Source organism: Colius striatus, chromosome 4, assembly GCF_028858725.1.
Source record: "Colius striatus isolate bColStr4 chromosome 4, bColStr4.1.hap1, whole genome shotgun sequence".
NCBI classification, from domain to species: domain Eukaryota; kingdom Metazoa; phylum Chordata; class Aves; order Coliiformes; family Coliidae; genus Colius; species Colius striatus.
In genome coordinates this window covers 24,426,945-24,441,595 of record NC_084762.1, presented here as the reverse complement: position 1 = coordinate 24,441,595, position 14,651 = coordinate 24,426,945, and the positions used below count along the sequence as shown (strand labels likewise).

The 14,651-nt window shown below is 39.0% G+C and overlaps 1 protein-coding gene across 2 annotated transcripts in view; it reads left to right on the top strand.

Moving 5' to 3' along the window:
- Positions 1–14,651, top strand: part of COBL (cordon-bleu WH2 repeat protein) — a 170,517-nt gene that overhangs the window by 138,921 nt on the left and 16,945 nt on the right. For both annotated transcript variants that reach the window (XM_061994850.1, XM_061994851.1), the window contains one exon: positions 5,133–5,430. In XM_061994850.1, the coding sequence (XP_061850834.1) occupies positions 5,133–5,430 (298 nt within the window). The remainder of the gene's footprint in view (positions 1–5,132; positions 5,431–14,651) is intronic.

Genomic DNA, 14,651 nt, shown 5'->3' with positions numbered 1-14,651 from the left:
GCTCACTGAATGTTTTTTTGACACCTATCTCTGTGTACAAGTTTTTTATCAAAGACAAAAATGAGGAAAATATAACCAGAACACATTGTACCTGTGTGAAAAGTCTTAAACTAATCTGGTGCAGCCATTTTCATAATCTCGGTTAATGATTGCCATAATAAATGTTTTTATTTTCCTATTCCTTCCACCAGCCTTCTTCCAAGTGTATGAAAAAATGTACACTTTTTTTAATATTGCTCTTTTGTGATGGTCTAACTTTTTACTGACAGTACAAATAATTAGAGCAGTATTTCTCTTGCTAGAAGTTTTAAGTACTGGCAGTGAAGTAATTATGTTGTAATTTGAGGATCATTATAAGAACAACCTCATTGTAATAGACCATTTGAACTACAGAAAAGCAATTTTAGTCCATGAAAAGAAAGTTTTTTGGCATTGGAACAACTGTTGAAAGAAATTGGAAAATAATTACCAACCTCTTAGCAAGAAGAGGAATTAAAGGAACTCTGCATCTCTAAAACTATTATGAAGTTCATATTTTTCACCATGTAGGGGTTAAATCAACTGTTTTATCTTCAAAAATGCTTTTAGGTGTACAGTTTTTGTGATTATTGAATGTGACAGTAAACCACTATCAGTGCTGTAAAACTAGAAGGTCACAGTTGTAGACTGACCAGACTTAACACCCTGTACCCGTTGGAGTGATGACTTGGGCTTTGGTCACCGATTTTCTAAGTGTGGATGGGACTAAAGTCTTCTGAATGTTTAGGACCGATTCTTGTCTCATTCAAAGTCAGTGGTGGTTATTTTCATAGTAGTAATCAAAGTGAGTACTTTACCCATAGTAGTCTTGAACTATTGAATTAAACCTTCATTTCTGAATGTGCCGATGAGTGTTTAAATCAGGTGAGGTTTATCTATCTCCCCATCATTGGCATTGTGTGTGACTAATGTGCACATATATGCAATATCAAACCACACAAGTGAAGATACAACTTCTCTAAACTCCGAGTTCACTGTTTTCCTAATTACTTACAGCCTATCGAGATTACAGATAAAAGATCTCTTTTGTGTTAAACAAGAAGTTCACATTCTTTACTGATGAGCTACTCTCCTCTCTTTCCCTCTTGATGATCATGGGCAACATAGACAAATAGACATCCCCTTCCTTCTCCTCCCTGTTGTCCCTCTCTCAAGAAAGCCTTTGTAACTTGTGGTTGACCTAATTATACAGTGACAGTTCTGCTGCTGCTAAGCAGGGGAGATCCCTGGTATGGCAGTCACTTGGGCTTTGCATGGTCTGCAGCCTGGAGCAGGAGTTAGGTAAGCAGCAATGTGGGGCACTGAGGAACACTTTCTGATTTCACTTGTGCTTGGGGTGTCTCACAGAGATTTCAGTGTGACTTGGAAACTGTGGGCCAGGTTCTACACCTCTTTCAGTATCACACCTCAGCTGAAGCCAGTTAACAGAGGCACTTGTCACTGAAAAAAAATCTTGACATTATTGGATATTTGGAAATGCGATCTTCTGAGATACAGCAGTGCTTCATTAATATATTATTGGTAGCAGTTATTGGTATGTCCAATCCTGAAGTACTTGCTGAGTACTCTGTCTTAATCTGGATGTGTCTGCATAAGGTTTTGAAAATCAGAGCCCATAGTGAATTCTTCTTAGTCTCATGACAGAGAGGAGGTAAACAAATGTTGAGATTATTCAAGCAACAAATAGCCTCAGTAGACTGCCATTGTGATCACACTGTGGTTAATGTGTGGTGGTTTTCTGCACATGCAGTCCCTCTGAGAAAAAATATGCACAAATCACAAGGCAGAATGACGTCTACTGCTGTGTATTACCCAGTTCTCTGTGTAGAATCAGAGTTTTAAAAGGTATTTCCTGGCTTCTGGAGTGAAGACCGCTCAGTAGAGTTGAGGTAGGCTTTTTCATGTCATGTATCATTACTCAGGAATGCCCATCCAGCTTCGATTTGCACCAATGGAGACTTAATCAAGCATATAGAAGGAAGACTAGATTCTTACTTAAGCCATCCAAGGATGGTTCAGCTTTAAAACAGGAATGTTTTAGTGCTGCTCTTAACCAAAACAAGGTTGTTAACATGACACAAAAAACTCTAGCAGTTGTGTTTTGTGTGTGTGCTTTCATGTTCAGAGGAGCAGTAATGGCAATGAAAACAGTTTGCCTCAGCCAGCAGCTCTGTTCAGTGCCATGTGTTAACTGTGTTAAAATGTAACAGATATTCTTGGTGAAGATAAAAGACTGGGGAAGTGCTTTGACAAATTGATAGGCTTGAAGAAGGGGGGAATATTTTGGTTTTGCTAGAGCACAGGGAATTTAATTATGGAATAGAAAAATGTCTTTTTGTAGTTCAGTGCTTCAGGATAAAACTACTGTTGAATAAGGAGGTTCTTTGACTGGACTGGATGAGTCAGCTGCTGAGATCCAGATATTACAGATAGGGATTTATTTGCATATGGACTCTGATAATAAGATAATTGTTTTTCTTTTTGTTTGTCATTTTGTAAGAAGAATGGGCTGGAGGATGGAGACTCTGCCATAGAGCAGCTTGGTGAATCACACTGAGTGAGATACTTGAGTGTTGTAGGCAAATAAGGCTGTGTGACTGAAAGGATCTAAATCTTTATGCAGAATGATGCAGGAAATAATAGTTGCAGGCCAGCAGGAGGATGAGGAAATGAGAGGGTCAGCTGGGAAGGAAAAGCCTGCCAACCTCTTGTCAGGAACTGGCAGTAGGTACTTTGTTACAAATTTCTATGCCAGCTGTAGGGTGGAGGTCATTTGTGGCACCTTGGTCACAACAGATGTGGCCTGTGTTATAGAGAGGTCGCTTTGCATCAAGGTGCACTGCATTGTGCATTACTTCAAAATCTTCCTGTGTACTTACACGCTTCAATTTCCAGTTTTTAAATTGATTTCTTTGCTGCCCTACTTTGTTCTGCTTTTAACATATTTTAGCTTTTACTGTTGCTTTGATGGTGAGTTGTTACTGGGTTTGTTGTTTATTTGAAAGCCAAACACTCCATATACTCTTGCCTGTTCATTTACTGTCTGTTTTTGTGAAATTTTATTACTTGTTGTTTAGTGACAAATTAATCATATTTCTCCTTGATGTTGTTTTCCAAATTGTAATTGTGTCATGAGTGTACTCTAATCCATTCAATGACACATACTTAATTTCTGTAATTGCCATTTTTAGATAGAATGATCTCTTCAATTAAATCTGAAACTAGAGCTAATGTTATAGAAAATAAGGTCAAAGAAATCAAGTAACATTGTTTCCAAAGTCACAATAGAGTCTTGGGGTCCTCTTCTATCATTACTATCGATGCCTGACAGCACTCACAACTTTAATCATGATTTGTGACCCTCCAAATTTTATAGCTTCTGCTGTCAGAAATCAATTTCAGTACTTAATGGCATCTTGTAACCTCAGTCAAGGAGAATGTTGGTGTGATTTTTGTTTTAGTTGTACTCAAAGCTTCACCACTAAGCTACATCCTTATGAAATTATTTCTATGACATTTTTGGACAAAGTTCTCTAACTTAAAAACTTCTGTGATGCAACATAATACAAAAGTCTTTCTCTTCATAGATGATTTTTATTCAGCTGTACCTGCATGTATGCTTTAAAAACTTGCACATTCTGACCCTAAAAAACAATGGAGTGTATGTTTCATCTTAGTCACACTTGTAGACCTGGGACACAGAATCACAGAATGATAGGCATTGGAAGGGACCTGTAAAGATCATCTAGTCCAACCCCCTGCTAAAGCATGGTTCACCTAGGTCAGGTCACTCAGGAACGTGTCCAAGCAGGTTTTTAAAACCTCCAGAGACAGACTCCACATTCCCCCTGGGCAGCCTGTGCTAGGGATTTCACCTTTTTCAGTAAAGAAATCTTTCCTTAAGTTTAAGTGGAATTTTTTGTGTTCCAGCTTTTCTCCATTAACCCTAGTCCTATATAAGTAACATACCACAAATGTCTGCAGAATCAGACCATAAACTATTGTTTAATCCTTTTGCTTACTGAAGTTGAAGAAGAGAATGGAGCATGCTTCCAAGTTAAACATTTAGATTAGTCTTTATTGATTTCTTTTGACCAAAAAAAAAGGGTGTTCAGGCTTGATTCTCTCTTTAGTCAACAATTTCAGTCTTTGAAATTATTGACCTTGTTGGGAGGTCCCCTTTAATTGATTAATTGCAGGATGGAGTCTAGAGTTGTACATTTCTAAGGGAAACAATAAAATTTTACTTTTCACCCAAAAAAAACCCCAACCAATCAACTAACCAAAAACACAACTGGGTCACAGGAATCAAACTAAGACAGAGTATGAAAAATGTACTGTGTCTAATGTCTCAAAATTTGCAACTTTAAATAGAGTTAAGCATGCAAAGGGCATATCCCTTGGTCTTCTTTATAAATGACTAAATGTTGGAAAAGGTTCTGCTTTTAGGATGGTAGTGCCTACTTTTCTGTACACTTATTAGCAGATTTTGTATGCTGTGAAGAAGAGACAATGGTTATTCTCCCACTTAATGCATAGGAAATGGAAGGGTGGTAAAATCAAGTGACACCCAGTGGTCCAGCAATAGATCCAGTTTATTGATTCATTGTTCTGAGTGGGAAACACTGCTCATCTTTGCCTGTGTGTAGACTTTTTGTTGGAAATGTCATGATATTTGGCAACATGAAAGAGGAGTGATGAGCTTATGCTGTCAGAAACAGTAACAGGTGTGATTTCTTGCATCAAATAATTTAAACTTTAGTCTTATTCCTCCCAAAAAACGTCGTCCCTGAGAAGTTGTTTCTTCTCAGAAGTAAGGAAACTGATTTGCTGTAAAAATCATAAAACTGAAACTTCACAGGACAGGCAGAGCAAACCACCTAAAAGCACCTTTAAAATCACTTTTCTAAAAGTGAAGAAGGACAAAATTTTTGGCATTTCTCAAATCGTTTTTATCCGGTATACAAATAGTGAGCTCTGTCCCACTGTTTATAATGTATTTCATGTTTTTTCTTCCAATTACAAAGGAGTAGCTCTCTTTGATTTATGTACTGATGACTTTCAGCTAACTTTCCTTGCTATCTTTCATTTAGAGAGCCTGCTGCCTATACATGATAATGTTTATGCAGTGGATGACACAGTTATGGAGCTATCAGAGGTGGAAGAAACAGCATCAGAAAGCAGCTGTTTTGCATCTGAAGACACCACAGAAGACTCGGGTGTTGTGAGTTCCCCATCTGACATTGTATCTTTGGATTCACAAAATGACAGTATGAAGTTGAAAGACATCAAGTTGGTCAATGGCTATGTGGACTCAGCTGAGGCAGATGCAACATATGGCACAGGGATGTGCCCTGTAAAGAACACCTACAGTGATAGTGCTCCACAGAGGTAAAAATTTATTTGCAGGCAGCTCTTGGAAAATATCTTGTATGTCTTCCTTGTAGCGAATCATTTAAGAAAACCAACTTGTACTTTCTTCTGCTCTTTCATAAACTAGTACCAATGCCAAGTGACTCCTCCCAGTGAAAAAGCTCACTGCCAAATCCCCTCCAGTGTCATACTTGTAGCAACAAGCAAAGGTCACTTTTCTGTTTGAACTTGTAGTTACATTTCTTGCAAAAGACTGCTGCCCTCCGGAGTTGATTTCTCAAAAAAATCTGAAATGTTACAGATTTGTTTATTTTGTAGTTTTGACAGCATATGAAGTGCCTAAAATGTTACTGTATATTGATCTAAAATAATTACATGCAGATCATAAAACCGAAGACTCATAAAATGGAAAAAATCAAGTCACCAAAAGCCAGGTGGAAAAGGATTGTATTTAGTGAACTGTAGGGATCGGTTTGTGGGTGTGTGCATACATTTGTTCGCCTACTGGCAACTTCCACTGGCGTTGTACCTTGGGGGCTGTGGGGGAACGTGTCAGCATTTTCGCTTCTCTTTTTTCTTTATTTTCCATAAACAAACACTTTCCTGCAGTTTTTGCAAGAAAATATGAGGACCTGGAATTCAACTAGTAACTGCCTTCAAGCACAAGTGACTTTGACACTGTTTGTTAGCCAAAACTCACATAGTTGGTGGCAGGGCTGAAAAAGGAACCCAAAATTTATAGGATTTTGCAAATACAAACTGGTCAAATAGGAAACTGTGCCTCCAGCAATGAGGGTGGCCTGGTAATACTAACAGGGATCCACTCTGTGTGATGCTACAGAGTCATGGGACAGAGGCCAGAAATTCCTCTGAATTCTCAGTTGACACAAAGTCTGTGCTTTCTGATCTCTCTCCATTCAGCTGCTAATCTGTAGTCCCTTCATAAGAGCATGTATAATGACCTAGTTATTTCCTTCCACACATTTCTGAGGGAGAACTTCATCTTGGATCATGCAATGGGTGATAAATTAGAGATAAATTAGGCCAAAGTCAGTATTTAACCTATTGGAATGTTCTCGGGGCTCTTCTTTACTCATCAATATCAATGAGGACAAGGTCAAGCCTCATTTAGATGTTTAGATACTCAGCAATACATTTTTCTCGTCATTTGTCCTTTTACAGTTTCTTAGGTCCTGATACAGTCTCTGTTTGGAGGATTAGATAGACTAGCACAGTAACTGCGGTTAACATTACAGACCCTATCCAAAAAAGCAACCAATTAATTTCAATAGATTTAAATTGAGCCTTGTAAGATAACTAAGCAATCCCAGCTTTCCTCAAAATGCAGGATCTAAACTGATTAGGAAAATACACATGCATATTGCATAGGGAAGGAAGAAACATAGAATCATAGAATGCTATGGGTTGGAGAGATCATCCTTTAGAGATTAGGATTAGGTCCTGATTAGGACCTTTAGAGATCATCTAGTCCAACCCTCCTGAAGAAGAAGGTCCACCTAGATCAGGTCATATAGGAGTGCATCCAGGTGGTTCTTGAAGACCTCCAAGGAAGGAGACTCCACAACTCCTCTGGGCAGCCTGTGCCAGGGCTCCATCACCCTCACAGTAAAATATTTTTTTTTTATATTTAAATGCAACCTTTTGTATTCCAGCTTCATCCCATTACCTCTTGTCCTGTTGCTAGCTACTGTAGAAAAAAGGGATGTCCCAACCTCCTGACACCCACCATTTAGATATTTGTAAATATTAATGAGAGCCCCCCTTAGTCTCCTCTTTTCTAGACTAAACAGCCCCAGTTCCCGCAGCTTTTCCTCATATGAAAGATGTTCCATTCCCCTGATCATCTTGGTGGCCCTGTGCTGGACTCTCTTTAGAAGTTCTCTGTCCCTCTTGAGCTGAGGAGCCCAGAACTGGACACAGGACTCCAGATGAGGCCTCACCAGGGCAGAGTAAAGGGGGAGAAGAACCTCCCTTGACCTGTTGGCCACACTCTTCTTGATGCATCCCAGGATGTCATTGGCCTTCTTGGCCATGAGGGCACATTGCTGGCTCATGGTTAGTTTCTTATCAATCAGGACTCGCAGGTCTCTCTCTGCAGAGCTGCTCTCCAGCAGATCAACCCCTATCCTGTACTAGTGGCTGGGGTTGTTGCTTCCCAGTTGCAGGACTCTCCAGTTGTTGAACCTCATGAGGTTCTTCTATTCCCACTTTTCAAGCCAGTCAAGATCCCACTGAATGGCAGCACAGCCTTCTGGTGAATGAGCCAGTCCTCCCAGTTTGGTGTCATCAGCAAACTTGCTGAGGATACACTCTATCCCCTCATCCAGGTAATTGATGAAGTTACCTTAATGTTGAGCAAAGATATCAAAGCAAAGCTGTATAAGAACAATACTGATCAGCAGATAAAGTTTTGGATGTTCTCTGTTTTTTTAGACAAAGAAAAGATTGACCTTGTTTGTTAAGTGACATATTCCCTCTTGGAAGTCACTATTCTCTCCATCTTTCACTTGAGCAAAAGATATACCACACAAACACACTAAATTTTTAATATTTGGAAGGAGTGGACATAGAAGAGACAAGGGGATATTTCATCAGCCGTGTGGCAGGACTGCTGCTTAGGGGTCTTGCTGAGCCAAAGGAGTGGAAGCTGGAAGAATTTTTTAATGTACTCCCCATCGCAGCCAGGATGGTGATTACTGCCCCCACTCAACTGCTGGGAGGCCAGTGCTGTGTCCAGTCTTGGGCACTCAATTCAAGAGACAGATTGACAAACTGGAAAGGGTTCAGAGGAGAGCCACTGAGAGAGCTGGAGCACACGATTTATGAGGAGGAGAGAAGGCAACTCGATTGTTTACCTTGTAGAACCCAGGTGGGTAAGGAGAGATTGCAGTCTTTCCCTAGACAAAAATATTATGAGGCTTCTCAGGGATCCACAGTTTAAGGACCAGAGACAACCATAACCAGCTGCTGTAAAGGGCATAAAAATTTAATAAGGAGGAAATTCCTCAGAACAGGAGTGGTAGAGCAGTGGAAGAAGTTGCCCAGAGAGATCCAGGAATCTCTACGGGTTTAGACTGAAATAGGATACAGTTGTTGTTTGCAGAATGCAGTTATTTTTCATAAATTCTTTTATTTTTTAGGCTCTAGAACAGCAGAATTCATTCAGATCAGCCTTAGGGTATAGCAGAAACTTAACATTTGTGATTTATTTTAATCTTATGTCAGCAACCTCTTAGACTGACACAGCAGTGATACTGATGGTAGTATATTTTAAACTTCTGTGCTCTGAATGTGCCAGTAATATTTGAAGGGAAATCCAACTCCACTCTTAACCTATGTTTGTAAACAAACCAGCTGTGAAAATTGTGCTCATCTAAATCCTTCTGAGGTTAACTTGCTAAGTTTTCAAAAGCCACTTCCTAAATGTAGAGGGAAGGAAGAAAATATGGAGGTTTTTTTAAACCTGTTTGTATGAAATTCATGTTTTAGTGAGGATATAAAGCAAATCTGGATACAGTTTTCACTACAGACAGACTTAGAGAACATAATTTTCAACTTGCACTGTCAGCACAGATACCACCCCAATAATAATAAATCTGTAAGGAGCTCTGAGATTGTATGTGGTTCTTGTGTTGAGCAGGCTATGTTCAGGAAGAAACCAGCCACCTGAATTCCCAAACAAGTCAAAGTACTATGTGAGTAGTTGGTACCAAGCTATACAGAGCTCTAAATATGTTTCATAAGCTGCAAAACTTAAAGGAAAGTTTTGTATGGAGTTTATTCATTCCTTTCTAGCCTCTTCTAGTCCATGTACCAAGATCTAATTTAATTCTAAAAGGAAGATAAGAACAAAGAAATTGGGAGAACATGTCAGTACTGTAAAGTAGTGGTGGTTAGCAGCAGTGAATTGGAGTCCTCCTTGAGTCTGAGCTCTACTGAAGCCACAAATTTTATTTAGTGACTAATTTGGCTGAGACTGGGGACAAAAAGGTTATAAGAGTAACAGGAATATTTATCTTGTCATTTTAAGTTGTCAAACTCACTAAAACTTTGGCTTTTCAGCCAGAGAAATAACCAATTCCTAAGAATTTATAATGCTGTGTACTAAAAATTACATTGTGTTCTGTGGGCTGTGAAAAGTACCCTTAAAGTGGAAGAAAATTATATTTGGAGTGTGAAGCGCTATAAAGAAAGTCCAAGTGGTATTTTGCACGTTTTTTGTGAAGAACTGCAGTGATGAGCAGAGTCAAGTCCACAGTTCTTACCTAGGTGTGGTCCAGAGGCTTGTAGCCTGTGCTTCAAGAGATTGAGAGTATTTTGCCATGTTGTTTACTTTGGTTAACCATGTGTTTAGTTTTAAATTCATTTTTCTTAGTGTTTCCAGAATTATTTACTGGGTGGCCTGGGTGGTCTCTGTGTATCTGAAATGCCTGATAGTATTAGAATATCACAGCAGGATCTGCACCTCATCTGGTGCTGAAGTCATGGAAAGCTGTGAGAACTTAAAGGCGCAGTCTTCAACATGCAATAGGCTTGTCTGCACGTAGCAGCATAGTGAGTATGGCTGGGTCAGAAGTGGCACATATCACGAGTTTTGCATGCAGAGAAATTATAGCCACGGCAGAACTCAAATCTCATTCAGTTCCCAGATCTCAGAAACAGAAATTTCTAAAAGAAGGTCCTTGGATTCCAGGGTTTCCAAGCTGGGATCTCTCCTGCGTGGTTTCAGTTTCCTGTATGCGGGAGAAACTTGCAAGTGTGCTCTGTTCTGTCATGAGATTCTTATTCAAACATTCTTTATCCAAATACACATAATAAATAGCATGTAGAATGTCAAATCAAGTATCAAAACACTAATTCTACCCTTGGCTCTCCCTCTGACCTGTTAAAGCATCTCTGTCTCTCTGCCTCTGATATTCCCTTCAGCCACTGACCTTTTTTTATGGTAAAAAACATAATGCAGCTATCATATCTCACAATGTTTGTACAGTGCCTGGTGAAGCAGATTCCAGACCTCAGCTGGAGGTGCCAAGGACTAACCCCATATAAGTAATTGACTGCATGCAGTGTTTGGCTGTGAATGTTTTAATATTAACTGCTGACTCTGAACACTGTACTACGTAGTTCTCTTTCTTCATATCCTTCCTTACGGTTGATTTCTTTGTGCTATGTATCTGTTCACCAAATTTTAATATATAGTATTAAATGAGTAACAAGAAAACCACAGAGAAGCTGAAATGTTGCTTATGTAGCAGTAAGTACATCTCATGATCTCACAGTGTTGCAACTCTGTCCTCCCATACCCCCTTCTTTCCCATCCCTTGTGTGGTGTCATCACGCAAGCTCCTAGGGGCAGGGATCGAGACAATTTTGTATGCCTATAAAGCACCATGCACACCTACTGTCTGGAGCTTTATAAATAATTGCACATTGAAAAATTATGTTAAAATTATATTATTATGGATACTAGGTCACACGCTCTTAGTTGAGTAATGTTAGTATTAAGGCTGTAACCTTAGATTCCTCCCTTTAACCTTAATTTTCCCCCCGTTTTGTGCAGTAACATAAAGTCTCGAGTTCAAAATATACTCTGTTTTGCTGTATTCTCCTTCTAAGTTTCAGAACTCAATGAATAAAGCAGGGTTACTACCATTCACTCTCAGTTCAAATTCTCTTCTGGAGACTAGACTATTTAATTTCCTTTTGCTCTTTTTATCTTGCTTATCACACTAGTATCCATGGGCCATGCAGACTTTAATGCATTTCTCTGCACAGTGCTCATGTGAGATGAAAAGTTGGCATCAGCCTGTTTTAGAGAAAGAAAGCTGATAAGCAGAGAGTCAAGGCAGACTAGTGGCCAGTTATACCACGCAGGATCCCTTTTATTTTCAGAGGAGTGAGCATTAAATAGCATTTCACATCTCAGAATTTAGCTCTCCTTTTCCTCCAAACTGTCTTCTTCGAAGACATTTAACCATTTTGGCTGAAATAAAATAATAGAGTGATCACGGGCATGATATAAATTGTCACATTTGGACTGCCACCTGGCAAAGATGAGTAGTTTCTCAAAGTTACAAGCAATCGAAATCAGGGGTTTAAAAGGGTTCTTAAGAGTTCCACGGGCCTCTCTTTCAGCAGGAAAACCACTTTAAAATACAAAACATTTTTCTTTTTTTTTAATTTTGAAAACATTTTAAATGTAGTAATGTATTTAAAGAATAAAAGTATTTTAAAATGTAAAGGGAACTTGGCAGATGTAAAGGTAAGTAAATACAAACTTATCTCAGACAAAAAGAAAAAAGACCTTCCAAAGGTCTGAAAGGGATTTTCCTGTCCCTTGAGTTTCTATTTCAGTAGCCATGAGAGAATAATATTTTTTCACATACAGCTAGTGGCATAGGGTGGGGATGAGGGAATCCTCCTGAGATCATTTTGTGCTGTGGGTCTGCACAGAGATTTCCTACCTTTCTCTTGAATGAATTTATTACCTTTGACTGTGGTTGGGGTAGTTAAAGCTACGGAAAGGAGAAGAGTCCTCTTTCTTACCAACCTGAGAAATACTTGCTGTTTGCTACAAAACTGTTAGGGTTTTAATGAGTTAGTTTAAAACAAAAGGTTGAAAGGATAGGGGTGGGTGAACTTGTTCTGCCTAGTTCAGATTCAAATGTTACAAGCTTTTATGTTCCACTTGGGAAGGATGAAAGGGAAAGAGAGGTCTGTAGCTGGAGAAAATTCAGTGATGATGCTGATCAGAGGAAAAAGAAAATAATACAGTGAGTAGCAGAAGTCAGGCACGAAGAAAAGAGGAAAACTGTAATGAAAAGTAGCATGATATGTATATGTATCATATATATATAACTGTTTGTGAACAAAAACTTTCTGTATAATTGCATGTCATGTAACTACTTCTGAGAAGTACAGGAAAGTTTATTCTGTTATTTCTCTGTAGGATAGGTTTGGTTTTAGCTAGGTAGGCACGTGGTTTACTTTTTTGGAAAAGAGAAATGAAGTTTTAAGGGGGAGGAAGGTAGAGAAAGGGTTAAAGCGACTAAGGGAACTGCAGGGATAAAGAATTACTTAATTAAGACCCAGATGTCTGACAGATTTGCAAGCCTCTGCTTCTTACATAGTTTTGCTAATTTCCTTCCTTATCTCTGGCTTTCCCTTTCCCCTTGTTCCCAAAAGCTCTTTAAATTTGGATACTCCGGTGCACTTTTTTTGCTGTCAAATCTTCATGGAGGTGAGACACTAACAATATTATAATAAGTACAGTCATTGTAGAGCAAGAATTCACATTATCCTTTCTGTTAAACTCATCCACTGTAAAAACACCATGTACTTTAGATGTAAAATATTTTACATGTTGGAAAGCAGCTTGGGTTGCTAAAAGTGCAGTGCTGGCTTCCAGGACAGCAAGGCTCTGGTCCTTGCTCTGTTTCTTATTTTTCTGTATAAACCAAGAGAAGTTATTAAACCTCACTGTGCCATCTTTTAACTTGCAGTATTGTATTGCACAGGTGATGTGGCTGTATTTAAGATATAAGTCATGCAATTCCACTTTCCTGACTCTTTCTGGCAATGCTGTCTGCCTGTGGGCTTTCCTGTTGAGAAGCTGTTGAGAGAGGCCCATGTGAGGCAGGAAGAGCAGCGGCATGCTTCCAGCTATACAGCAACTACAAGCTGCTGCTTATGGAATAGGACCCTGGAACTGATGTATGTCAGGAGACTCTGGAAGCTTAAGTCACCTTGGTATGTAACAAGCTTAGAGATTTCTAGCAGTAAAATACAAATGATACTAGGCAAAAGTATTTTCATTTGCTTTCTGTCTAGGTTTTTGACCAGTAACCATGGAGGAGGACAATAAACCCAGCTGCTTCTGAAAAATTACTTCATTTTCCTCCTCACCTGTATTTGGAAGTCCATGTTTATAATTGGGTGGTGTTATATCTGAGGGCACTACTGGACCTATGTGTTCTAGGATTGGAAAATCTTTTAATTCAATCTCTGATGATTTTTATTCAACACAGATATAAATGCACTCTAAAGACCTTTGTAAGTTTGATGCAGTCCCACAATACTTAACACAAACTAAAAAACTTGAAATGATACCCATACCTTGCTCTCAAAATAGTATGTGCAGCCTTTTTTTAATCACCCATTGAAGAACCTAATAAGCAAGGTTATCTGGCATTCAACAGCACATGACCGTGTGCCTTTTCCTTTTCATAATTACCTGACAGTTTTGGAAATCTCACGTCAAAGATAAGTGATGACTTTGCTGTCTGACCAGTGCCAAGCTGATTGTTTACACAGTCTACGAATTTTACATTTTAACAGGCTTTATGCATTCAAACATTAAAACTTGATGCTCAAAGGCAGCAGAAATGGTCAGGTCATAGCTTAGGTGACCAGAAAATCCACCACTTAACACTAGCTGGAGTGAAATAATAAAAAGACATTTAGCGTAAGAAACATTTGGGAAATGGTCTCTAAGATTTTTGTAAACTATTGGTTATTCTGGAAATTAGTTAACCTCTGGTTTTGAAGAGTACATCGCTTCATCACTCACAAGACCAAATATATGAACATCCTGAGGTTACTTAATGCCACCTTTCTGGCCTAGTTGAATAGAAAATTATATTCAAAAAGCTTCAGCCATAATTTCTACAGCTTAAAGTCATTCAGCATCAGTCTCAGCATTTCTAAATATTATGAATTCATTTTGTAGAGGACAAATTTGGATAGATACAGAGGGATTAAAGAAATTTGCCTGTATCAAATTGAGAAGAGTGTCAAATCTGGGAAAGGAGCCCAGATGCTGCAAAGCCCAGCCTTGAGTAAGACATGTGGGAAGCTGGATGCTCTCAATGTCCATTGAACTGCCTCATAGCAGTCACTACATCTCTGCATGTGCTACTGTGCAGTGTGCTTGTCTGGATTTGACTGTTACTTGCAATGGCTCCATCTTCCATCCCCAGCTAGTAACAAGATTCACAAGAGTCATATTATCAAGTCTTTTGGTGTAGCAAACAGTAAAAAATGAGTGAGATGTTCCAGTCACATTTCATTAATCTGAGAGATGTCTACTGCCATTCCTTCTTACCTTCTGCCACTCCAGCAGGACATGGGTTTCCCTCTCTTCCATTTTATGTCTACCAGCCCCTGACAGGTGTCTTGAATATCCTACAGTATTTCAAATGGCCCAAGTTTAGGTAACT